Raw genomic sequence first — 27,288 nt, 5'->3', positions numbered from 1 at the left:
TGAAACTACAAATTTCTTGCTTCTTGTGAAACTTTGATTCATTGGTTTTAGCTTTTATTGATTTTTTTTGTTAATTTCATGTTTATTAATTGACATTCTATTGTGAGGAAAAAGCTTTCTCTCTTTATAGTCAATATCAATTTGGATTCATCTCCCCTACCACCTTCATTATGTATAGTTCATTACTGTCATTATTCCCTTTGCTCAAAGTGTGTCAGAGTTGGCTTATGGAAGCCTCTCTGAGCTTGTTCATGTGACCTTTGGCATAGCCTTATGGTTTAGGGTGGGGGTAGGGGTTTCTTTTTTGTTTTTTTAATGTCAGTACAATACTTTCTAGGCTTATTTTGTAGCTTCTCTGTCTTAGTCCTGAAGTCAGCCATTTTAAAAAGAAGTCCTAGTGCCAGTTAGTAGGGAACCTTAAAAATGTGAATCCTTAATGTATTCATTGTTACTGGTATATCATTGCTCCTAGATTCACAGAGGACAGAGATGGAAATATGTATGAAAATATAAACATTGATATCCTATTTATTTGGTCTACTTTGGAGATTCTTAATAATGTAGAAAATATTAATATAGAAATCCAAGTAAAGCAATTGCTAATTAATACATGGGGATCTAACTGTATGCTAGTTATTTAGTCACATAAATATGTTAGACAGTATAAAATTAATTTTGAGTATTTGAGAGTTGTTTTGTGGGGCTGAACTTGATGATTGAACTCGGATGATTTATAAAGCTAATGTAAGTACCCTTAAAAGGTTTTAACCAGGCAAGTGCTATGGCACACACTTGTAATCTCAGCAACTCAGGTGGCATGAGGATTGCATATTCAAGACCAGCTTCAGCAGTTTAGTTTAATGAGACTTTGTCCCAAAGTAAGGAATAAAACAAACTGGGGTTGTAAGTCAGTGGTAAAGTGTCCCTGGGTTAAATTCTAAGTACAAAACAACAACAACAACAACAACAACAAAAACCCACAACTAGTTCCACCTTATAGAGTTCATTATAATCTTCACCATCTCATTTGCCAACCCTCCTCATCCTTGGTGGTTTCTCAGGTTCTGTTTCTGTTTCATTGTGATCTTTTCAGAGGTCCACGCATAAGGCAGATAGAATGAACTTTTTTCCTGTATAAACAAAAATATTTTAATACCCATATGAGCATTAAAATTGAAAAGTACAGATATGCATGGTGGCACACACTTTTAATTCCAACTATGTGGGACCTGAGACTGGAGAAACAAAGTGCTAGGATAACCTGGCAATACAGTGAGTTGCTGTGTTTAAAAAAAGGGGGCGGGGTGAGTTTTCTGCTCTTGGTTTAAAAATGTGTGCATATAGGAGCTGGGGTATGGCTCAGTGGTAGAGTGCTTACCTAGCTCTGGATTCAATCCTCAGGACCACATAAAAATAAATAAATAAAAGTATAAAAAAAAAAAAGTGTATGTTTGTGTGTGGTACCAGTGTGATTAAAACTAAATGTTAGATTTGACTCTTCAATTAAGACATATTAATGTAATTGATACATATTGATGTCTTACTTTAAATTGATGAGTGAGTTTTGAGTTTTGAAACTATGAGAGATGGTAATACTGGAGGGGAATGATTGTTTTTAAATAGCAAATAGTTTAAAGCAAATAGTTCATATTTACTGGTTTTGTTAAAATAAAAAAAAGTCAGTATTCACCTTTTTAAATTGAGGCCATAAATTTTCCGTTGAAATTACTAAAAATATCATAAGAAAAAGTAGTGGTAAAATAATAGTAGAGGTTTTTTTTCTTTCCTTTTTTTTTTTTTTGTTGTTGTTGTTAGCAGAGATTGAACCCAGGAGCAGTTATATCCTTTAGTCTTTATTATTTTTTATTTTGAAATGGGATCTTCCCAAGTTGCTTAGGGTCTCCCCAAGTTGATGAGGCTGACCTCAAACTCGGAGATTCTCCTGTCTGAGTTGCTGGGATTACAGGTGTGCACCACTGTGCCCTGCTTTATTCAGTTTTCTCTATATTCTAGTAATTTGCCTTTGATGGTTCCTCAGAGACATTGGCAATATAAATACAGCGGGAAGGATATCTTAACACAACATGAATTTTTTGAGTCTTTAAATAATTATGGCTTATATCTTTATAATACACATATTTTTAAAAAAGTTTTTTAAATCTTTTTTTCTGGGGTGGGGATCAAGGATTGAACGAACCCCAGGGCACTGAACCACTGAGCTGCATCACAGCCTTTTTTGTTATTCTTTTTGAGCCATGGAAGTTGCTGAGGCTTTGAACTTGTGATCCATCGCCCTCAGTCTCCTGAATCGCTGTCCATTCCCGGCATTTTTTTTTTTTTTTTTTTTTTTTGAGACAGACTTTTGTTGCTGAGCCTCAATCTTAGGTTCCTGTTTTAGACTCTATGAGTTGCTGGAATTACACATGTGCATCTCCCCACCTGACTTGACTCTGCTTCTATGAGCTTTACTTATTAACAATATTTTTAATAATGATTATTTTAAAATACATAATTCTTTTAGAATTTATTCTATTTGGGAGGAGTTGTAAGCCTTAAAGGACATATGATAAGTCATTTTTAATTCATTGCTGAGTTTAATTAGTGGTGGTGACATGTTTTTACTTTACAGAGTTTTGAAAGCCCAATCCGATCACAGGTCTAGGCATGAAGGTAAGAGTTCCACAAAGTTAACTTGTAATGAATAAAGATGGTAATAATGGGTGCAAGATTGTTTTATCTTTAATAATAAACATGTATCTTTGTTATATCAAAAACCTTTGTAGTCATAATTTTTTCCTTTTTTTTAGTTTCACATTATTCAATGTGGCTCTTGGTTAGTTGGGCTCATTGCTGTTCTTTAGTGAAATCCAGCCTTGCTGATAGTGATCATTTACAAGATTGGCTGAAGAAATTGACCCTCCTTATTCCTGAGGTAATTACAGTAACATTTAGAGATTAATACTTTGCACAAGTTTTCCAATTATTAGCAATGACAATTAAAAAGAGCTTTTAGAAACAAGTATGTGTGATTGTGTAACTATATCTATCATATTATCTAGTTAATTCTTTAAGGTCTAGAATGTTTTAAACAATGCACTACATTTAGTTAACATTTAAGAAATGTGAATATTATATATTTGTAGTATCCATTATTATTATTTTTTTCTTTTCTTTTTTTTTTTTTTTTGGAATACTGGGAATTAAACCAGGGGTACTTTATCACAGAGCTATACCCCCAATCCTTTATATGTTTGTTTCAAGACAGGGTCTTGCTAAGTTGCTTACAGCCTCACTAACTGCTTTTTGAACTTGCAGTCCTCCTGCCTCAGTCCTCCAAATCACTGTGATTACAGGTGTGTGCCACTGCACCTGGCTGTATTTGCCTTTTTGAAAGACTTGTTTATTGAGTGATTACTTTGCTTTGGATTTTTTTTTTAATTGCCTTTTCTAAGAGGAAAGAATTTGAGCATTTATTTGGTAATTCATGTTTTAGAAAACTTGTTTGCTTTTTCTGTTTAATAGAGGTAGGAGAAACTAAAAGTCAATAAACCAAATATATTTTTCTTCTTATGTTGACAAGGAGACCGCAATAATTTTTAATATCTTTTTCTCAGTATTCACTGACATAACATTCCATATTGAAATTATAGAAACATTTTTATTAATAAAGTTAACTACAGAGTTACATTTTTTAAATAAACACAGGAGTTGTACTTCTTTTTTTAAAATATATTTTTAGTTGTAGATAGATAAAATAATTTAATGTATTTATTTATATGTGGTGCCAAGGATCAATCTCAATGCCTTAAACATGCTAGGCATGTGCTCTATCACCTCAGCCCAAGTTATATATTGTTTTAGTTAGCATTGTCCACTGCTGTTAGCTGTGGATTGAAAGTCATGTGTATTCTTGTTCTTGCTCTGTCTTAGGTATCTGTTATGACATTTGGCCATTCCCTTGGGATCTGGGAAATGTTCTGATTTAATGTTCTTTTTTCTAGATTGTTTCTAGTTCTGAAACTGTTGTATTGTTATTTATTTACCTTGTAAATGACTGGGTTATGAATATCCTGCCCTTAATCTCTTTTTCTATTTGTTGTCATTATTCTTATTTGGTTTTCTGGTCTTATGGGCATGGTTAGGAATTTCTAAGAAAAAAATGTATTTTTATAGTACTGGATACTTGTATTTGATCATCTGTTAATTATATGCATGTATATGTGATCAGGATATTATATTTGAAATATTATTGAAGAAGAGATTTAAGTTATTTCTGCTAACATTAACGTTAGTTTTTTAATAGTAACTTATACTGTCTCTGAAACTGGCTTTTTTGTTTAGACTGCAGTTCGTCATGAATCTTGCAATGGTTTGTATAAGTTATCTCTGTCAGGCCTAGATGGAGGAGATTCAATCCATCGTTCTTTTCTGCTCTTGGCTGCCTCAACATTGTTAAAATTTCTTCCTGATGCACAAGCACTCAAACCTATCAGGGTAAGATTTTACTATATTCAGGGGAGATTTCTGTTTCTTTAATTTCTTCTCCCCAAAGTTTATTATTGTACTACATCCTATGTGGTTTTTACATAGAAGATGGTAGTAATATTATTCTTAAAATGACAGCATTTTGACACATTGTCTCCATGTTACAACTAGTAAGAGAGTCTGCATTTTAATTTTAGCTCTTTGGGCTCTCTCATGGGTTGACATTTGTTCTTGGTTCTGAGCTTTGTGTTAATAAGTTAAATGATAGAAATTTCTGTCACAAATGTAGCTTTCTTCTTTATTCATTCACACTTTTTTTTTTTTTATCCCCAGGGTGTTCTGAATTTTTAGTTTACTTTCTTGTCATAATGTATGTTCTAGCCTTGTATAACAATTTATTATTGTAACCTAATAAATCCAGAGCCCACTAATATAAAATTTTTGATTATCTCAGAAATAGGTATTGTAGGATGTAAATTATTTTGTCTTTTCCAGGTATAAGTCCTTTGAGACTATTTTTCTAAACTGTTTTGATCTTAGTAATATTGTTTAGGGTACCTGTTTATTCTGACCTTCCTAGATGCTGCGATTACAAGCATGTGCCACCATGCCTTGTAGTTATTCTGATTTTATAGAAAGTAGGAGCGTACAGCTCATTTTTTCTTAGATTTTTAACACTGTTGAATTTCTTTTGGGATTTAATTTGTTTCAGAAATCTGTAGTTTCTTAAATGTATTATAATTTAAGCTATTTTTAAAATGTTTTCACAAAGAATACATTTTGTTTTAATAGATAGATGATTATGAGGAAGAACCAATGTTAAAACCTGGATGTAAAGAGTATTTTTGGTTGTTATGCAAACTAGTTGACAACATACATATAAAGGATGCTAGTCAGGTATGTTCAGAACATTATATATTAAGTTGTCAATAGATGTGGATTATGTACAGGGATGTGGATGATTTTGTTAATCTTTGTACTTAAGGAAAGACAACTTTAATTATAATAAGTGTTAACTATTTGGTACTGTCATATTTTTCTTCTGTATATGAACCTTTCTGTTCTATTACCTTCTTACTCAGCTTTCTTTAATAACACGTAGATTTGGAGTCTTGCATATATAAAATAACATTTTAATTAAAACTGAAGTTATTTTAAGGTAACAAAACTGACAATTTTGGCTCAACTACTAATTTTCTTTTACTAGACTTAAATGATATTTCCATTCAAACAAGTAATTTTCAAAAGCTGATTTGCCACCTGAAGACTTTTGATTTTTCTCCTTTGTACAAATTTAGTTAGACTAAAAATGCATCTGTTAAATTCAAAATAAATGAGAAATGTGAGGATGTTTATAACTGGGATGTTAAGTTCTTCTACTTTTCATATGAGAAATAATTATAAAAATTAATATTAAACAAGTTTTATTTATTGATAATTAAAATATTGAGACCAGATAAATCATTTCTTAAATCCTTGATTTGCTCATTGAGCTAAAGTACAAATCTAATCATCCTTACACAAATTATTTTCCTTCCTAAAGATCTAGTTTCTTTGAGATACTCTTGAATTAAATTCTATTTGGTAAAATCTGTTATGATTTTTTTGTTCCCCAGTTATAGTGAAAATTAAAGCTTTTTAAAATTAACTATAGGCTTTAGTTTATTGTTAGAGCCTAGTGTAAAGGTGGTATCAAAAACAAACCTTAGTGGCTATGAATGACATCTTGGTAAAGTTGTTACTAAAACAACAAACTAAAGTATTATCATCTCAGTAGGTTACTGTGACTATCATAATTTATTGCCAAACATTCATTTGATTCTTTTTTGTAAGACTATTAATACTGCACTTAAAACTATAATTTTGTTGACATGTGTAAGAGAGGAACACTAAATTTTATAATTAATAAATTTGGGATAACCAAGTTATTTACTATAAAGATGTGATTTTTTCTTCATTGTTTTAGTACTGTGTGTACTACTAAACATTGGAATCTGTATTTGAACTTTGATTTTTCTTTTTGTATTTAGACAACACTCCTTGACTTAGATGCTTTGGCAAGACATTTGGCGGACTGTATTCGAAGGTAAAATTTTATGTGACATTGACAATTATTAAGAACAGATAAAGGCAAAGTATCTTGATTTGCTTATTTTTTTCTTTTTGTAGTAGGGAGATCCTTGATCATCAAGATGGTAATATAGAAGATGATGGGCTTACAGGACTCCTAAGACTTGCAACAAGTGTTATTAAACACAAACCACCCTTTAAATTTTCAAGGGAAGGACAGGTGTGTATTAAAATATCCAAATGTGTGTTTGAAATCTGATTAACACTTGGTTTTTGATCATTTTTGGATATGTAAATTTTTTTAAAATCCAGGTTTAAAGAACTTAGTTTTTGGCTTAAAAAGTGAACATTGAGTAAATTGAACCCTAGAAATATAAAAGTTGAGTTTGTTTTTAGAATGCAAAAGCTAATTTTAATTGCTATTACCATATATAAAAAGATAATCTTACACTTGAGATCTCCTGCTATCATAATTTTTTTAAAAAAGTACTAGGGATGTAGCTCAGTGGTAGAGTACCTCTGAATTCAATTCCAGTATGACAAAAAAAATCTCTAATAATTTGATTTCTGTAATACTAAATATTTTGAATTAATAGTTTAAATTGTAAACTATTGTCTTTAACTTAAACAGTGGAATTAATAAGTGGTCATCCCTGTGCCCAGCTATGTCTTTTAAAGTTGTTATCTGCCGTGTGCACTTTTTCATTTCCTGTATGGAGGGAATTTGTTTTGGTTTGGGTAGTAGTTATCTTGAGGTTTCCGACTGTGTTACTATCCTCATGGGTATAGACTAAGGATTCTTGTGTTAAATTTAAGGCGACAGTTTTAATCTGTTTTAAAATTGTGCCACTTTCTGAAGTCCACTCTTGTTTTCCCTGGTTACTGAATTTTTTTCCCAATAATTTTTTATTGACATAATATTTCAGTGTGGTATTTTGGGTTTTGAGGGGTGGGAGTGGTGGTTGTAACAGGAGATTGAACTCAGTCATTTGACTAGAGATACATCCCCAGCTCTGTTTTCGTATTTTATTTAGAGGGTCTCTCTGAGTTACTTAGCGTCCAATTTTGGCAAAGCTGGCTTTGAACTTGGGATCCTCCTTCCCCAGTCTCCCCAGCCGCTGGGATTATAGGGGTGCACCACCTCTCCTGGCTTAGTATGGTGGGTTTTTTGTTTGTTTCTTTGTTGTTGGGTTTTTTGTTGTTGCTGTTTTGGTTTTGGTACCAGGGATTGAACTCAGGGTCACAGGACCACTGAGCCACATCCCCAGCCCTATTTAGAGACAGATTGTCACTCAGTTGCTTAGCACCTCGAATTTTGCTGAGATTGGCTTTGAACTTGCTATCCTCCTGCTTCAGCCTAGAGCCACTGGGATTACAGGCGTGTGCTACCACGCCTGGCTTTAGTATGGTGTTTTAATTCATTCATTCATACATTGGGTAATGCTTAATTCAGGATAATTAGATATCCATTTTTCTCTTTTTACCATTTCTTTATGGTGATTACATTCAAATTCCTCTAGTACTTTGAGAGATATGATGCATTGTTGGAAATGATATTTAGTCAGCTGTGCCATAAAACACCAGAAGTTATTCTTCAAACCAAACAATAACTTTGTACTTATTGATCAACCTCTCTCCTACCTTACCCATTCCAAGTCTTGAAGAGTTTCCCTTATGTTATCTTCCAATTTTAGTTTTAGTCTCAGGTGTTATATAGTATAAGTCATTAATCCATTGTGAGTGGATTTGGGTAACTTGTTAGTTTTATTCTGGGGTGGACATCTAATTTGCCCAGAACCATCTAATGAAGACTGTGCTTTCTATAGTTGATGTTCTTACATTTAGCACTGTAGTTGAAAAGTTGCCTATATATTAATTATATTGTTGTTTTTTCTGGCCTCTGTTCTGTTCCACTGACCTGTATATTTTGAATTCAGGTAGTATAATGCCTCCTGTTTTGCTCCTTATTGATGAATGGTTTTGGGGTTTTTGTGGGGGAAGTGGGGAAGAGTTCTACCCCTGAGCTACATCTCATCTTGCTGAAGATATTTTTTTTGGGGGGAGGGTTGCCAGGGATTGAACTCAGGGGCACTCAGCCACTGAGCCACATCCCCAACCCTATTTTGTATTTTATTTAGAGACAGGGTCTCACTGCCTTTTTTTGTTTTTATGTGGTGCTAGGATTGAACCTATGCAAAATACATATGGCAGTTCAGAATATGAAGGAGATATTTCTAATCAGTGGATTAAAAAGTAAATTAGCCAATTAATATGGTACTTGGTATTGACTTGAAAGAAAAGTTATTTCATTCCTCTCACCTAAATGATTTCATTATAGAAAATATAAATGTAAAAATAAAATTATGGAAATATAACAGAGTACCGTGTATTTTTTTGAAGTTGTAGATGGACAGGATATCTTTAATTTTATTTGTTTATTTTTGTATGGCGCTGAGGATAAACCCAGGGCCTCATGCGTGCAAGGCAAGCACTTTATCACTGAGCTATAACGTCAGCCTGTTGTTTTCTTTTGGGTACCAGGGATTGAACTCAAGGACATTTGAACACTGAGCCACATCCTAGCCCCATATTGTATTTTATTTAGAGACAGGGTCTCACGGAGTTGTTTAGTGCCTCGATTTTGTTGAGGCTGGTTTTTAATTTTTAATTTCCTCCCTCAGCCTCCGGAGCTGCTTAGTTACAGGCAAGCACCACTGAGCTCTGCTTGGTTTTATTTTTTTATTTAAGAATGGGCCGGGGGGCTGGGGATGTGGCTCAAGAGCACTTGCTTGGCATGCACATGGCGCTGGGTTCAATCCTCAGCACCACATACAAATAAAGATGTTGTGTCCGCCGAAAACTAAAAAATAAATATTAAAAAATTCTCATTCTCTCTCTCTCTCTCTCTCTCTCTCTCTCTCTCTCTCAAAAAAAAAGGGGGGGGGGCGGCAAGGCTGGGTTGTAGCTCAGTGGTAGAGTGCTTGCCTTGCATTTATGAGCACCAGAGTGCTTGCCTAGCACAAGTGATGTAATGGGTTTGATCCTCAACACCACATAAAAATAAAAAAATAAAGGTATCGTGTGTATCTACAACTAAAAAAACAGAAGAGAGAGAAAGAGAGTGGGCCAATACTTCATAAAATAGAAGTATTCCAGTGGTTCGAAGTATAGAGTGCTGCAAGGAATCAAAACACATGCTTGGAAGTAGCTCAGCAAGGCAAACCTTACTTCTGCAGAATGTGGTATGGAACAAAGTTTTGCAAGCAAGCATGCTTGGGTGATCAGTCCACCTATTTTTTTTTTAATTTTTATATTTGTAGTTGTATATGGACAGAATGTCTCTCATTTATATGCAATACGACCGTGTCTGGCTAACTTCTGGAAATTTTTATCTTCTCCTGGATTCATGCTTTGCCATGAGTCTCGTTGTTCCTTATGTGCCTCATCCATGCTCCCCGTAATCCCTTAGTCATCTTTTTTTACAACTTCAGGTTTTTTTCTTTTTTCTTTTTCTTTTTTTTTTCGTATTGGGCTTTGAAATCAGGGGCACTTTACCACTGAGCCACATTTTTGATCCTTTTTTAATTTGACACAAGTCTCACTTTTTGGCCTAAGGTGGCCTGAGACTTGTAATCCTCCTGCTTCGATCTGCAAAGTTGCTGAGATTACAGGCATGCACTACCATGCTGGCTCAGGCATAATCTTTATTGTTTGTTTCTGTTGGATTTTCACATTCTAGAAAGAGTAAGTGTGGTCTAGAATTATGATTCAAGTAATCTGATTTTGTGCCTTTGTCCCAATCTACAGTCAAGCCTCTGATGCTCCTTTTTGAAATAATGTGCCTTCTGTCATCTCGAGCATGTTTTGTGTCTTAAACATTCACAAACTCTACAGAGGTGAGCACCAGGGTTGGAGACACAGATTCTTTACTTTTTACTGAAGAATCCTAAGAGGCTGGCACATAAGTAAAACTTACTTTTCCTGGGTATTTGCTTTCTAAACACAATTTCTTTTTTTGTGAGTTACATGTCAAAATCACACTATGATCTATAAATAAAAATTATTTTTAATATTCTCTCAGTCAACACTTTGAGTAAGTTCTTTCTGTGGAGCATACTAAAATATATTTACCAAATGGATGTGTTTATGTAGATATTATTGTTTTCCTAGAGACACCTGTTTTTCTGATGAACTCAGAATAACAAAATAAAAAATACTGTTCATTTTAGTGTATTTAAAGGCCAGTAATTCTGATAAAATGCTTTTATCACAGGCTTTTAAATCACGCTCCCCCAGAACAAAACAAAACAAAACAAAAAACATTGGAGCTACTAGAATGTAGCTTATCTAGTTCTTGGATCTATACTGGTGAGCAGAAGTAGTTCATTGTTAAGTTACTTATTAGATAATTGAGACTTTCTATTTGAATCAATTGACTTTATTTTCCAAATGAAGTAAATGTTTTCATTTATGTCTTTATGACAGTCATCTTATTTCTGAATTCTAATGTAAGTAAGATGAAATCTTATTTGTGGGTCAACAACATAAAATAAACCCCTGTTCACTTTCTCTATTTCTTAGCCATACCTGCTTTTCTTTGCAAAGTCATGGTCGTATTGCATATAAATGAGAGACATTCTGTCCATATACAACTACAAATATAAAAATTAAAAAAATTTGTCCCACAGAACTGAGAATATAGTTGTACTCATGGCTAATATTTATTATAGAGAAATGAGTTCACAAAGTAAAATCAGAAGAAAAAGATGTATGGGGCATAGTCTAGAGAAAACCAGAGGCAGACTCCCAGGAGTCCTCTTTGGTGGAGGTATACAGATAGTGCTTCCCTTAGCAAAGAGTGGGTCAAAGTAAGTGAAATGTGGTCTACCAGGGAAGTTTGGGCTTTTTTTTTTTTTTTTTTTTTTTTTATTCTGGGGAGCTTAACCACTGAGCCACACCTCATCCCTTTAAAATTTTATATATATATTTGGAGATAGGGTCTTGCTGAGTTGCTTAGAGCCTTGTTTTTGCTGAGGCTGGCTTTGAACTCACCATAGTCCTGCCTCAGGTTCCCAAACCAGTGGGATTATAGGTGTGTGCCACTGTACCCGACCCAGGGAAACTTTTTGAGACTTAGATATCCAGGGTTTTATCTATAGTTCATATGGACACATATGAACTACATAACTGAATGGTTGTTGAAATTCCAGACTCCCAAAAAGGAAAACATAGATTCAGCATTAATTATATACAGTTGGGCACAATGAGCTACCTTTATCACTTAGGGAAAGTTTTATGTCATTGAAAGAACTTGTTTATAAGTGCATTTACCAAACTACAGCCAAAGGCTAGCCTTACTAAAGGCTAAGGTAGGAATATTTCAATCTTATTATGTTACCTTTATTCTGCATTGTACATTGGGAGGGTACCCCAGAGAATGTGCCATAGTAGTATTTGGAAAGCTTGAGGGAAATAACTAGGTAAAATATAGCAAAGTAAGAATACCAGTTTAGAAAGGTCAAGTGGAAAGATAACCTAGCACCTCTTTCCCAAGCAGATTAAATTTAGGAAAAAGCATACCTAGAATGAAGATACAGAATTTGATTTTCTTAAAACATTTTACTCATGGCAAATCTTGTTAGTTCAGTTTGAACTTCACTGTTATAGATGTGTTTTGAATCCTGACTGGCACCTGCCTCACCCACTGTAAGACTATTGGAAAAGTTCCTAACCTTTGTTGATTTTCATTTTGGGGCCTTTTCGAGAGTGAGTAGCACTTACATGCTCAGTGTGATGAAGTTACTCTGTTGGCTATTGTTGCTTTTATTAGTAGTGTGAAATAAGAAGACAGTTAAATAAGTACAGATGTATCTCTGGGATTTGTTATAAGGCAAGGGTAAGGAGTTATGAGGTTTTAACAAATTTCTGATCACTTAATGGAATGGAAAAGAATAACATCATGCGTAGATGGTGTAAGAAGGAGCTGTTAGATATTAAGAGGAAGGGAAGAGTAAAGGAACTCGGTGTATTCCATTTTCTGTAAAAGAAGTGAATATTAGGAAGACTTTCAGATAATATTATATGGTGCCATTAAGTTTTAGGATAACTTTTTAATAAATTGTAGATAGTCTTATATTCGTATTCTGTTATTCCTTGCTTTTAGGAAGTAATTAATATCGAAGTTTAGATAATGTATTTGACTTTTCTGTTTTTCTAGGAGTTTTTAAGAGATATCTTCAATCTCCTGTTTTTGTTGCCCAGTCTGAAAGATCGACAACAGCCAAAGTGCAAATCACATTCTTCAAGAGCTGCTGCTTATGATTTGTTAGTAGAGATGGTAAAGGGGTCTGTGGAGAACTACAGGCTAATACACAATTGGGTCATGGCACAACACATGCAGTGTAAGCATTCTTCTTTACCTTTCATCTTTATAAATTTTGAATGCAGAAATGAGATTTTGGAAAGCGTCTTTTAAAGAATTCAGTTCACTCACTTTAACAACTTAAACCATTATTGATAGAATAGGAAAGTTGCAAAGTAAACATTGGTTTGAACAAACAAGTTTGAAGAGTTTTTTAAATAAATATTTTAAATACTTTGGCTTCTTTTAGGTAAAATAATTTAGTGTCACATAAAATCAAATTTTTGACAGTCAAGTTTGAATTTTTAAGAGAATGAGTTTAGAATGTATTCTAACAGTTTATAAAATTATAAAAAATATTTCATATAAACTAGATAACTAATGGAGGTCATGGCTGTTAATAATAAACAAATATATTAAGTTAAATAGTTTGTTTTGGGGGGCATCTTTTCTTCCCTCTTTTCTTCAGCAGCCCATGCACCTTATAAGTGGGACTACTGGCCTCATGAGGATGTCCGGGCAGAGTGTAGATTTGTTGGCCTAACTAACCTTGGAGCTACTTGTTACTTGGCTTCCACTATTCAGCAACTTTATATGATACCTGAAGCAAGACAGGCTGTCTTCACTGCCAAGGTAGAGTTTTTCTGATATTAAAAGACTTTTAAAAAAGACCAAATTTTAAAATTTTATTTATAAATCTTGGTTAATTTGTGGTGTAGTAAAATAGTTTTTGAGGAATTATGAGTAAAAATATGAGAGAAAAACTCATTATATAAGTAGTTAATGTGTATATTTTCATTGTTTTTACACTTGAGTAGATGACTCAGTAATTTATGTCTCAAAGGAACACAGTTGTAGAATGTACACATTCAGTGTATACAGTAAATATTTTCAGTAAAAATATATAAAAGTTCTAATTACATAGAAAATAAGCAAAACAAACTAGGGAAATACTACCAGAATCACCGAGTATGTTTCTTTTATGTAAATGAGTTTGTGGGTTCAGTTTGTTTGGATAAGTTCTGCCTCATTTTTTTTATCACTTTTTCTTTCTTGTCTTCATTTTGTTCATCATGTATTATTTTTTAATTTGCCTTGTCTAATAAGTTCTTGGCAAATTTTTTTTTTGTCAATGGACCTTTATTTTATTTTACTTTTTAAATTTTTATTTATATGCAGTGCTGAGAATCAAACCCAGTGCGTCACACATGCTAGGCAAGTATTCTACCACTGAGCTATGACTCCAACCCCTTGCAGATGTTTTTTATTTGCATTTTTATTTTTGTTTTCCTCCATCATGTAATCTTTATCTCCTGGCTTTTTTCCCCTCACTAATGAAATTGTATGATACTTTATATGCCTTCAGTGAATTATTTAATATGTTTAAATTACTCTTTGAAGTCTCCAACTTACAGTATACTCAAGAAGATTTGGGTTTTGGCTTTGATTATTTGATTTTGTGTGTGTGTGTATGGAGGTACTAGGGATTGAACCCAGGGGGCTTTACCACTTAGCCATATCCCCAGGTTTTTTGTTTTTTATTTTGAGACAGGGTTTTTGTTTGTTGTTTTGTACCAAGGATTGAACCCAGTGCCTAACCACTGAGTCACATATCCAGTCCTTATTTATATTTTATTTAGAGACAGGGGTCTCACTAATTTGCTTTAGGGCCTCGCTAAATTTCTGAGGCTGGCTTTGAACTTGAAATCCTCCTAAGCCACTGGGATTCCAGGTATTCACCATCATGTATATGAATATTTTTTTTTTTTTTTTTTTTTTTTTTTTTAGAGAAAGAGAATATTTTAATATTTATTTTTTAGTTATTGGCGGATACAACATCTTTGTTTGTATATGGTGCTGAGGATCGAACCTGGGCCGCACCCTTGCCAGGCGAGCGCGCTACCACTTGAGCCACATCCCCAGCCCGAATATTCTTGAGTTATCAGCTCTGTAGATTGAGTGTAACTACAAAGTAGTTCAACAAGAGTTTCATTAGCTTACAGAAATTTTTGACTAAAGGTGGTGGACCCATCTTCATAGTTTTATAAAATCATTACTTATCAGAGAAGCATTTTTTCAGGGTTTTTTTTTGTTTTTCCTGGTGATTTGACCATATTTCTTTTTGTCTCTTCATATTAATGACCACTTTTAAGCTATTAGTACTGTCAGGAATTAGCAGTGACAGAAAGAACACTTAGATAGGCTAAGTAAGACTCCTAGTGGTGTTTTAGATTAAAAACTGAACTTAGATCTGAACGCAGTGGCAGTATAATCCCAGTATTTTGGGAGGCTAAGGCAAGAGGATTTCTAGTGTGAGGCCAGCTAGGGCAATTTAGCAAAACCCTGTCTCAAACTAAAAATGAAAAAGGGTTATGATGCAGCTCTGTGGTAGAACCTGCCATGTATGGGATTCAATTCCCATCCCACACAAAAACTAAAACAACAACACAACAACAAAATACCATGAGAGCTGGGTATAGTGGTGTATGCCTATACTCCCAGTGGCACTGGAGGCTGAGGCAGGAGAATCCTGAGTTCAAAGCCAGCCTCAGCAAAAGTGAGTCACTAAACAACTCAGTGAGACCCTGTCTCTTTTAAAATACAAAATAAGGCTGGGGGTTGGCTCATTGGTCAAGTGCTCTTGAGATTTATATCTACATAGAAAACTCTTAATAGAATTTGACATGACTTTGGAAAGTTGATGCTTTAATACCAGAACTTCCGTTGTTTTTATTATTCCCTTTTCACAGAAAGATTGACCAAAACTACATGTATTCTGATACAGAAAGTATAGAATTTTACCATTTGTTATGTACAGTTCTGTGGCATTAAGTCCATTCACATTATTAATCTTATTGTTTTTTATTCTGAATTAGCACTTTGCATATATCAGATATATTATATGTTAGAAAATGTCATTTGGTGTGACTATCCTCATAAACTCGTGAAATATTAAGCCTCATTTGTCAGGAGTATACTATAATTATTTTTGCAAAGTATTACTTGAATAATAATAGGCTGTATCTAGAAAGTGTCCAGCATGTATGTGAGTCTCTCTGGTAAGGTCAGTGTTTTTGTCTAAGTCCCTAGCTAGATTCCTGAATCTGAGTTTTTGGCAATTTAGTATTTAGATGGTTGTCAAAGATCATGACTAAAACTCTTTAGTTTTCAGAATATGCCATTCCCAAAAAAGTAAAAATATGATTAGATGGTGATGAAATATTGCTTACTAGTATGGTCAGTATGATTTTTCAATGTATTGATTTACTTGTAAAAGACAATTCATTGAATACTTAAAATGTTTTTTCTTGCAAGTCAACATGTACCATGTAAGTGTTGATCTTAAAAGCAATGTTTCTAAGATTTGTTTATTCAGGTTTCTTGACATAATGGTGATAGCTTTATTTATTGTAGAGAAAAAAGAGTTCCAGTTTTTTGAATGCTGTAGTTGCTAAAGAAAGAATAAAAAGTGTATTTTTCCTGCAAATAGCTAAAAGGATGAAAACAGATACAGTGTTGAGCACTTTGCATGACTTTGTTTGCTAGAATGTCCAATTTACTACCATCAACAAGTTTTGACAAAAGTTTTCATTTTCAGTATTCAGAAGACATGAAACACAAAACTACACTTCTAGAACTTCAGAAAATGTTTACATACTTAATGGTAAGTTCCAGAATTTTGGTGAGAAACTAATTCGATATGCCATCTGACAAAAGCTAAAACACATGGAGATTTAATTTTTTAGTTACCTGTGGTCTTTGTCATAATGACTTTTAAGAGTTCAGTTGTTGTCTGTATTCTGTTAATTTGTCCTTGTGTCTGATTTTTTTCCCATCACAGAGTTACCTCTATTAGGCCTTGAGCTTTCTGGCTGATTTCTCTTGCCCTCTTAATTCTTACCCTCAAATGTATAAAAGTAATAATTGATGAAAGGTAAAAAAAAAAAATAGCAAATCTCAAAATTATTAATCCCCTGCTTAAAACTTATCAATGATTCCTCATGATGAACAGAATGATATTCATAGTCCTCTCCCATGGCACATATTGTCTGAGATTTTCAAGTTTATCCCGCCCCATATCCAGACTCAACCTTCAGTATCTGTACCCCCTTTGGCGTCCATTACCCTGTTGCTTTCTTACTTGTATAGATATTTATGCTATTACACCTGACTGCATCACTGTCACTCCTCCATTTTCATTCTGTTGTCAGCCTTGATTTTCAACCCCTTAAACAGGACAGAGAATTCATAGACTCGCCACAGTGTTTCCAGGTCTCCATGCCTTTTACTTTTACCTTTTGTATTGAAGTTTGAATACAGTTATTATGACACAATTTATTCTTGTATTTTTCAGTTACTAATACATAATAGGGATTGAATAAATAGTTCTTTTGTTTTTATACTATGGATTGAACCCAGGGGAGTATTATCATGGAGTCATATCCTCAGTCCTTTTTATTTTTATTTTGAGACAAGTTCTTGCTAAGTTGTTGTTACTTGTCTAAAACTTACAATCCTCAGGCCTTAGCTTCCAAGTCACTCAGACTACAGGTATGTGCTGTCATGCCCAGCCTGAATAAAATTTTTTTTAAAATTAAAAGATTTAATAGTCATCCCTTGATTCTGTTTTTAATGCACTTCCTAAGAGAGCAGGAATGTGCCATTTGCACTGAGATACAGAACACTATTAACTTGTGTGTGTGTGTGTGTGTGTGGTGCTGGGGATTGAACCTGTGGCCTTAGTGCATGAAGGCAAGCACTCTACCAACTGAGCTATATCCCTAACACAAAAACTACTATTTTAAACTATAACAACAACAATAACAAAAAAAACTATCGAAAAAGAAAGTTCAATCTGTAGAAAGATTTATTCAACCTGGCGTGATGGCAGTGGTACATGCCAGTAGTCCCAGTAATTTTGAGAGGCTGAGGCAGGAGGATCAAAAGTTTGAACCTAGCCTGGGCAACTTAGTGAGACTCTGTCTCAAAAATTAAAAGAGCTGGGCATGGAGCTGGGGTTGTGGCTCAGTGACAGAGCACTTGCCTCACACTTGTGGGGCACTGGGTTCAATCCTCGGCACCACATAAAAATAAACAAAGGAAATAAAGATATTGTGTCCATCTATAACTTAAACAAAACAAAAAAACAACGAGCTAGGATGTAGCTCATCAATAAAGAGCCTTTGGATTCTGTTCCCAGTACACCCTTAGACTCCACCCCCTCCAAAAAAAAACTTACTTACTACAAATGTTTTTGTATTTATGCTTCACAATAAAAATTGAAGTCCTTTGAGTCAAAGATTTCTTACAGAAATTCCTATACCTAAAAATAGTTTCATAAGCTTCAGTTAAGCATCTTTTGGCACTGAAACCATTAAATTTAGATTGGTATGAAAAATGAAACAAAAATGAAGTTAGGAGAACCTTGTAACTTTACCACATGTTTTATTGTTTTTGTTCATTCACTTAAGAAGCTGTTGTGGCTATTTTCTTGGTATTGTTTAACAAATTCTTTTTGGTTTATAGGAGAGTGAATGCAAAGCATATAATCCTAGACCTTTTTGTAAAACATACACCATGGATAAGCAGCCTCTGAATACTGGAGAACAGAAAGATATGACAGAATTTTTTACTGATCTGATTACTAAAATTGAAGAAATGTCTCCAGAACTGGTTAGTACTAGAATACTGAAAAGTTTCTTTGAAGTTTATAAAGATTTGCCTACATTTTCATTTCTGACTTTTGTTTGTTTTACATTAAAGAAAAATACCGTCAAAAGTTTATTTGGAGGTGTAATTACCAACAATGTTGTGTCCTTGGTAAGTATTTTACCTGGTTTTTGCTTTTGGAGATCTTAATGTATTTTAGGTCATTAGAGTAAAAATTACTAATTTTTGACTATTGATCAATCAGGATTGTGAACATGTTAGTCAAACTGCTGAAGAGTTTTATACTGTGAGGTGCCAGGTGGCTGATATGAAGAACATTTATGTGAGTAACATTGTATATATTTTAGACCTTTTATGTTTTAATTATTTTGATATAACAAGCTTGTCATCTTGAAAGAAAATTAACATTTTTATGTTTTCATGTATATTATTCTTGGCCTGCTGATCAAATAAAATTAAAGGTAGGCCACACAATATTTTTTGTCCAATCAAAATATAAATACTTAGCTCATTAAAAATTATAGTAAGATTCATGAGGGGAAAAAATGATATTTTACTTAACAGTCACTGTTTTAAAACAAATTTGATTTATTCTGCCCAAATTGTAATTATTGCCTTTGTGTGTGTGTGTGTGTGTGTGTGTGTGTGTGTGTGTGTGTGTGTTCGATGGCTCTTTAATTATATGTTGTGCTGAGAATTGAACCCAGTTCCTCACACATGCTAGGCAAGCGTTCTACCACCGAGCCATAACCCAGCCCCATTTAATGCTTTTTGTATGTTTACATGCTGTAAACAATAACAACATGAACTTTTAAAATGTGGTTTTATACACAGGAGTCTCTTGATGAAGTCACCATTAAAGACACCTTAGAAGGTGACAACATGTATACTTGTTCTCATTGTGGGAAAAAAGTACGAGCTGAAAAAAGGTATGCTGTTTGAAATACAATTTTTATCCATTTTATGTACTGGTGATTAAACCCAGGAGTGCTTTACCCCTGAGTTGTCTCCCTTCCCCTGGTATAGGCCCCTGACCACCTTTTCTAGATAGACGTGGTCTCCTTAAATTGCCTATACTGACTTCACACTTGTGAAGATCCTACCTCAGCCTAAAGTTCCTAGGATTACAGACTTGGGCCACTGTACCTGGATGATTTTTATCATTTTGATAAAATCATCCAATGGAAGTAAAAAACAAACTAGGGATAAAATAAGATTAAACTGTGTGTTTAATGTAAACTCAGCTGCTTGGATCTCAATCTCATGCAGTAACTTTTCATTCATTATTCAGTGAATTATAACTTGATATATAAATTCAGTTACAGAAAGAAAGTGGGACTCACTAACCTTGTGCAAGAAGTCTAATTTTTAGACTTCCCAGGAAAGGAAGGAAAATAACCATTTTTATAATAATTTACATTTACGCCAGGTGCAGTGGCGCTTGCCTGTAATCCCAGCAACTCAGTAGGCCAGCCTCAGTAAAAAGTTAAGTACTAAGCAACTCAGTGAGACCCTGTCTCTAAATAAAAAAATACAAAATAGGGCTAGGGATGTGGCCCAGTGGTCGAGTGCCCCTGAGTTTAATCCCCGGTAAACTCCCTCCCGACCCCAAATCATATTTCCTCTTAGGTATCTAGCTTTAGTGACTTCTTTCATAAGTATCTTTTAGTATTTTCTGTTTAGCAGGTACTACTCTCATGACTACTTGATTTTATTCCTTTAATCTTCACAGCATTCTTTTTAAGTAGTTTCTATTATTTTTCCCATTTTTATAGTGAGGACAAGCAAGCACAAAAGAATAGAGACTTTCCAAATTCTGATCTGTAAAATAGTGTAGATGAGCTGATTTTAGGGAGATAGATAATCTAACAGAATTCAAGTTCTCTTTAATTTGAGTTCTCTGCAAGCAGTTGCCTATTGTTATATGACCTTTGAAAGAGGTCTGGGTTAGAGTTAGATTTAGAAGTTAGTTAACTTTTGAGTTAAAGACTATTGTATAATTTTTTCATGCTATGTTCAAGCTGATTCTTTTTATGTATTGATGTTATTTTAAGTTTTTGTACGCAGTTCAAAAATACTTTTCTCAGTGTAAATTTTTCAGAGGATTACCTGGAAAATAGTAGTTTAGGTATCTTCAAGTAAAAAATTGATTTACTTTATAATTCATATCAAACATTTTATAATTTTTTATTATTTCATGATCCATGTTTATTGATTTCTTTAATCTTTGAAATGCTATTTTTTCAGAGAATATTCTTTTGTGGCTTGGGTTTAATCCTCAGCACCACATACAAACAAAGATGTCTGCCGAAAAAACTAAAAAATAAATATCAAAGAATATTCTTATGGATTAAATGAGATTGGCACAAAAAAGAGTTTTTATTTTCTTATTTTTTGTTTTTTATTTTTATTTTTTGGTACCAGGGATTGAACCCGGGGGCACTCAACCATTGAGCTGTATCTTCAGCCCTATTTTGTATTTTATTTAGGGACAAGGTCTCACTTTCTATTGTTGAGGCTTCTATTGTTAAGGCTGGCTTTAAACTCACAAGCCTCCCCAGCTGCTGGGATTATAGGCGTGCACCACCATACCTGGCACAAAAGATTTTTAAAACACCCTATGTTCTCTCAGATTTTCTTTTTGACCTTTTAATTCATCAAATATTTACCAATGTCATTCTGATTGTTTACCTCTGTACTGTATGCCCAGTAGAATATGATAGAGTGTTTATTTACAAACCAAAGTACATGTACTCTTCTTGGCTTCTATCGTGAAAGTTTCTTAAGGGCTATAAATTGGTAGGTTTAGGATAGAGTGATTAAATACAGGTGTCAAATTATCATTGAATGATACGTAGAAATTGGATTAAAAGACCAGTTTATGCCATTTATCATTAGGAATAAAAGGAGAGTGATAAGACCTTGTATCTGTCAGAAGTCCAGGAATAGAGCTGGTTGTGGTGGTATATACCTCTAGTCCCAGAGAATAGGAGGTTGAAGCAGAAGAATCTCAAGGTTGAGGATAGTATCACCAATTTAAGGAGATCCTGGTTCAAAATTAAAAATAAAAAGGACTATGGATATATGTAGCTCAGTGGTAAATTGCATTGGGATTCAATCCCCAATCCAAAAAAGAAAAAAAAAAAAGTCAGGTTTAGGCTAGCCTTTGTCAAGTAGAGAATTCATATTAATTAGTAATGGAAAGTAAGATTGGTAACATACAAAGACATCAAATGGTTGACATCCACATTTTTGAATTAGCTTCAATCAATCAGTTATTCAGATATCAATATATCTTCATAAGAAAGAACATAACTGATGCAAAGAACTGAGGCCTAAACCATCCTAAAAGTACAGAGAAAAAAGTGACAAGAAAAGTAAGGAAAGTTAGAAAATTGGGATGGTAATCAAAAAATTGGGACAGAATCTCAAAAATAATATCTTCAATTGACGTAGTTCACAAAGATGAAAGAATATGTTAGCAGAATAAAAGTATTGGGTTTGTGAGCAAAATAGTCATTCGTTTTTCATGTTGTAGGAGTAGAAGCAGGATTGTTAGATTACATGGCATTAGGTATAGACTATTCATTTTACAAGTTTGACAGTAAAAGAAAACAGCAGGGAATATAGAAGCTAGAAGGAACTTTGGGACCAAAGAATTTTTTTTTTGGATGAAAAGATCTATGTATGTCAGATGACAGAGAATGAGAAGCATCATCAATAAGGTTAAGAAAATATTTTTTCAGGTCAGTGTGCATTTGAATGGAATGCTATTCTTTGACTCAATCTCCATAAAACAGGTTCATTGCAAGAGAGAAAAGCTATAGATAGCTAGTTCTATGTAATATAAAAAAGAAGACAAATTCCTTTGAGAATTAGGATTAGGGTAAGAAGAAGGACTTAAACAGAATGAGAATCAATCTGAAGTTACCTACTATAGAGGAATATAATGAGTCACTCATAGATAATTGAGGGGTTTGCTCAATTGCTTAGGTCCTTCCTAGATTGCTGTGGCTGGCTTTGAACTGCCTGCCTCCTGCCTCAGCCTCATGAACCACTGGGATTACAGGCATGTACTACCATGTTCTGCTGATTCTTATTATTTAAGGTGGGAAAGAAAACTTAACCAAATACCTCCTTTTGCTAGAGTATGATGTGCGCTTTTTCATGCTTCCAAAGTATGCATTGATATCTTTATCATCATTTGCTATTTTTTTAAAAAATTTTTTTAGTTTTAGGTGGATACAATGTCTTTATTTTACTTTATGAGGTGCTGAGGAACAAACCAGTGCCTCACGCATGCTAGGTGAGCACTCTGCCTCTGAGCCACAACCCCGGCCCTCATTTGCTGTGTTCTACTGTGATCTTTAATTTTTCTTACCTAGACACAGGATATCTATCTCTTTGAAAAAAGGGGGAAAAAGTCATGTAAGTGTTTCGGGGGGTGTATATCTTCAGTAAGAGTGTGATTTAGAATACTACTTTAAGTTGGTTATTGAAAGTAGGGATAGTGTAATGTTACTGAAATTGATGATCATTTTGTTTTGATTTTGTTCTTTGGCAGGGGGGTTGGGGGGGAGGAGGGCAGGAGGCACTAGGGGTTGAACCCAGGGTGCTTTACCTCTGAGCTACATCTTCCACCGTTTTTATTTTTTATTTTGAGACAGGATCTTGATAAATTTCATTGAGCTTTGCCAATTTGCTGAGGCTGGCCTTAAACTTACTCTTACTCAGCCTCTTCCCAAGTCACTGGGATTATAGGCATGCCACACAGCAAACTAAAGTATTTTTGAATGACAATATTTAGTAAGTTTGTTTGTTTTTTACTTTTTAGGGCATGTTTTAAGAAATTGCCTCGTATTCTGAGTTTTAATACTATGAGGTATACATTTAATATGGTCACTATGATGAAAGAAAAAGTGAATACACACTTTTCCTTCCCGTTACGTTTGGATATGACACCCTATACAGAAGATTTTCTTATGGGAAAAAGTGACAGGAAAGAAGGTAATTTTCTATCTTTCTGTTGTCCGTGTTATAAGTCTCCATAATAAGGAAATCATAAAGCTATTATCAACTACATAGTTAAGAAAATTAAACTGAGTCTTAGAAATGAAAATGTTTTTAAAGACATATTAATTAGCCAATAAATATTTAGTATTCTACTAGTATCATGTTTTAGGTATTGGAGACATAAAAGTGGAACAAGATAAATATGGTTGCTGCTCTCGAGGAGCTTAGATCTAAGTGGGGTAAGTCTTATGTTGAACATGAAATTAAAAGTATGATGTGTTAACAATAGAAGAATCAAGACTTTCATGGGAAGGTAATATTTAAGCAGAGATAGGAAGTTCAGTAAGAGTTAGTTCAAAAGAAGTTAGGAACTCCTGGGTGGGAGGGTGGGGAAGTGCTGGTTAATGAGACATGTAAAATGCAGTGGTCAGAACATTTTTTTCTTTTGTTCTTAGGTCATATTATAATATTTATTTACTATGTAATCATTAAAAGAATTTTAAGCAGGGAGCTGACAAATAGGTGAGCCTTTGGGAAAGATTATTCTAAAATGGATTAGAGAATGATGAAAGGTATGTAGAGAGGCCATTCTTAACAAACCACAATGAAGATTGTGGCTTAAATAAGAAAGAGTGTCAAGGGAGATGAGAAGTATATGATTAATAAGACTTTATGTAGTTAATAAGACTTTATGACTGAATAAATGAATCCAGTAAAAAGTTATTGAATACCTATGTACTGTGTAATTTGTGAGAATACAGTGATGACAAAAACAATATTTCAGTTGGTTGGCTTCTAGTGGGTAGGGGTGGAAGAGGGGACTCTCTTGTTTCCATTTTAAGCCACTGGATGAGGGAATATTGATGTCAGTATTTCAGAAAGATATCAAGAATAAAGGAATGTGGTCTTAAGAATTAAATGCTAAGGAGAAAGAACTGTTCTAATAAGAATAGGACTAAAAATAACAAGTTGAAAGTCTTCGGTTATCTTTATCAGAGTAATTTTATTTGCATGTTGCAATAGGAAGATAGATTGCAATGAGTTAAAGATGACACTTGGTAGCTGGGTATTGTGGTGCACACCTGTAATACCAGTTACTCCTGAAGCTAAGACAGGAGGATCACAAGTTCAAGGCCAGCCTCAGCAACTTAGTGAGACAAACACACACTAATATAAAAAGGACTGGGAATATAGCTGTGTGATAAAGCATCTCTGTTTTCAGTTCCCCTATACCATAAAGGGGGAAAAACACAAGAAATTGGCACTTAGTTCATAACTAGATAAGCACCAAAGTATTTCTTCATGAGACCAATACTTTTTTAAACTAGTAGATGTGTGCCTCAAGAACTATAGGATTTAGGAAAGGAGATCAGTAAGAGAAGAAAATTGAAAGCGTCTGGGTCTTACCTTTTCCGTTTTTCTTTCTACTAGAGATTGAAGCCAGGGGTGCTTAACTACTGGGTCACATCTGCAGCCCTTTTTATTTTATTTTGAGACAGGGCCTTGTTTAGTTGCTGATGCAGGCCTTGAACTTGGAATCCTCCTGCCTCAGTCTCCCAAGGCACTGGGATTACAGACATGTGCAACGATGTTTGCCTTGCGTTTTCCGTTTTTCCTTAGCAAAAAGTTGCCTTTTACATAATGAGGATCTTGGCAGCATCTTATTTACATTTTAAAGATATGAGGAAGCCACCTTACTATGCTAGCTTTAGGAAAGAGAACTAAGTTTTAATCTATAGCTTCAGCTTAGCACTTCATGAGTGTTCAGTAAATTTTTTACCCTCACTAAATGGGAAATAAGAGATGTAAACAATGAATATAGGTTGTTGTATCAAAAGAAGAACATACTATTTGTTTGAAGATGGCAAGTAAAATGTGAAGGAATATGGGATTAGGGAATTCCCTTAGTATATGTGTATATTAAGTTTCAGGAAATGGTCCAATAGGGATATATTTGAAAACAAAAGTTACAAAGCCGACTTGTTTATATACATCTTACTTTTTACACCTCTTATCAAATCATTTGGAAAACTGTAGTAGGACTTTGTAATATCTGTGCTTCGTTGTATTGTTCACTGATGACTCCATGCTTATAAGGAGCAGAAATTTGTGCCAAGGTAAAGGATTTTGCTAGGCTACTAGTGACATATTCAGATTCTGCACACTTAAATGAGCCCATCCATGCTTCTCAGCCAATGTTTTGACACTTCTTTTTACCTAATTGCAAATTCACTATCTAGTTTAGACTATTGTTCAAGTTAACCAAATTTGCTCTTTTTTCTTGCTCTTAATTCTACTTTTTTCTTGTGTGGTGGTAGGATATATATATATATCTCATAAGTCAAAAATCTTCTTCAAACTTTTTAAACAATTCTGTGATTTTTTTTCCTTAGTGCCTTTTGAGAACTAGATTTTATATGTTTGGTGATGGAAAGTGTATCTTGTGTTTTGTTTCTAACTACACAGACCTTCTAATACATTGTGCTTTCTATTACCTGATGGATATTTGGAAGCATGATACCAGTACAGTGCTCTATTTTCCTTGAGACTAAAAGGCAAAAATATGCTAATGCTTTTTTAGGTCTGTGTTTTCCAATTCCTAATACAGATAAAATTGAATGAAACATATATTATGTATTTCAAAATCGTGTCAGATTAAATGAACATTTTTATATTTAATATATTGTGGTTCCTATAATTACGTGCTAATATCTGGTTGTTTCCCAGTTATTTGTATAATATGTTCCTTAGTTGGCTATGAATGCTGAATTACTAGCAAATAGTTGTTTTTATACCTATTTAATATATGAAGTAGTTGTGCCTATTTTATATTCAGAGTATAAAAAGTGATCCTAATATGTCACTGTTAGGCAGTTATCAAAATTATTGCCATTTTATGTACATTATTTCAGGTTTTAAGGAAGTCAGTGATCATTCAAAAGACACAGAGAGCTATGAGTATGACTTGATAGGAGTGACTGTTCACACAGGAACGGCAGATGGTGGGCACTATTATAGCTTCATCAGAGATATAGTCAATCCACATGCTTATAAAAATAATAAATGGTGAGTTTTTAAAATGTTTTTTGCTTTGAATTTTTAACTTTCTTCCCCTCTTTTCCCCATTTTTAAGGTATGAGTTTAAAGTAGTTTTCAGGTGTATTCAGTTTTTAACTTTCTGAAATGAATAAGGAAAAGAAAATTTTTAAATGAGAATGACTTTCAAAAAACTATGAATCAGTTCTTAAACTTATGGGTCTCTGAATTCTCGAGCATTTGATGAATGCTTTCCTCAGAAGAATAAGCATAGATTTTTACACACAGTCTTAGGAAATTCATAGTCAAAATTGCTCATTCCAAATCTTACCTTCTCTGTATTCATTCACTTTGCTGAATGCCTTCTATAGGGCGCCATAAAGTCCTCATGTATGCCAATTGCAAGTTATTTCTATGTTCCACTCTAGAAAACCTTGCCTTTTCCTACCCACACATTTATTTTCTTTTATGAAATTAACAGTGGGAAATTATTAAGTGAGTACCAAATAACTGTTTTGTGGTCTTTGGTATCCTCTGTAGATAGTATATGTATGCCTAGGCATTGTGCTCAGTTTCAGGGATATTGCTTTGAAAAAATTAGACAACTGTTAATTGATCTGTAGTTAGCAAAATAGTTTCTTTCAGCTGGTACT

General features: G+C 33.9%; 1 protein-coding gene across 3 annotated transcripts in view; it reads left to right on the top strand.

Moving 5' to 3' along the window:
- The window catches only part of Usp34 (ubiquitin specific peptidase 34), a 224,002-nt gene that overhangs the window by 143,652 nt on the left and 53,062 nt on the right, over window positions 1-27,288 (top strand). For all 3 annotated transcript variants that reach the window (XM_076832908.2, XM_076832907.2, XM_076832909.2), the window contains 15 exons: window positions 2,630-2,670; window positions 2,808-2,932; window positions 4,342-4,494; window positions 5,278-5,382; window positions 6,516-6,571; window positions 6,655-6,775; window positions 12,773-12,956; window positions 13,389-13,549; window positions 16,515-16,580; window positions 18,443-18,589; window positions 18,680-18,736; window positions 18,831-18,908; window positions 19,421-19,515; window positions 23,421-23,593; window positions 26,512-26,665. In XM_076832908.2, coding sequence (XP_076689023.2) covers window positions 2,630-2,670; window positions 2,808-2,932; window positions 4,342-4,494; window positions 5,278-5,382; window positions 6,516-6,571; window positions 6,655-6,775; window positions 12,773-12,956; window positions 13,389-13,549; window positions 16,515-16,580; window positions 18,443-18,589; window positions 18,680-18,736; window positions 18,831-18,908; window positions 19,421-19,515; window positions 23,421-23,593; window positions 26,512-26,665 — 1,716 coding nt within the window. The remainder of the gene's footprint in view (window positions 1-2,629; window positions 2,671-2,807; window positions 2,933-4,341; window positions 4,495-5,277; window positions 5,383-6,515; window positions 6,572-6,654; window positions 6,776-12,772; window positions 12,957-13,388; window positions 13,550-16,514; window positions 16,581-18,442; window positions 18,590-18,679; window positions 18,737-18,830; window positions 18,909-19,420; window positions 19,516-23,420; window positions 23,594-26,511; window positions 26,666-27,288) is intronic.

Source organism: Callospermophilus lateralis, chromosome 14, assembly GCF_048772815.1.
Source record: "Callospermophilus lateralis isolate mCalLat2 chromosome 14, mCalLat2.hap1, whole genome shotgun sequence".
In the NCBI taxonomy this organism is placed as follows: domain Eukaryota; kingdom Metazoa; phylum Chordata; class Mammalia; order Rodentia; family Sciuridae; genus Callospermophilus; species Callospermophilus lateralis.
The sequence above is the reverse complement of the archived record's forward strand: the minus strand, read 5'-3'. Positions and strand labels throughout refer to the sequence as shown.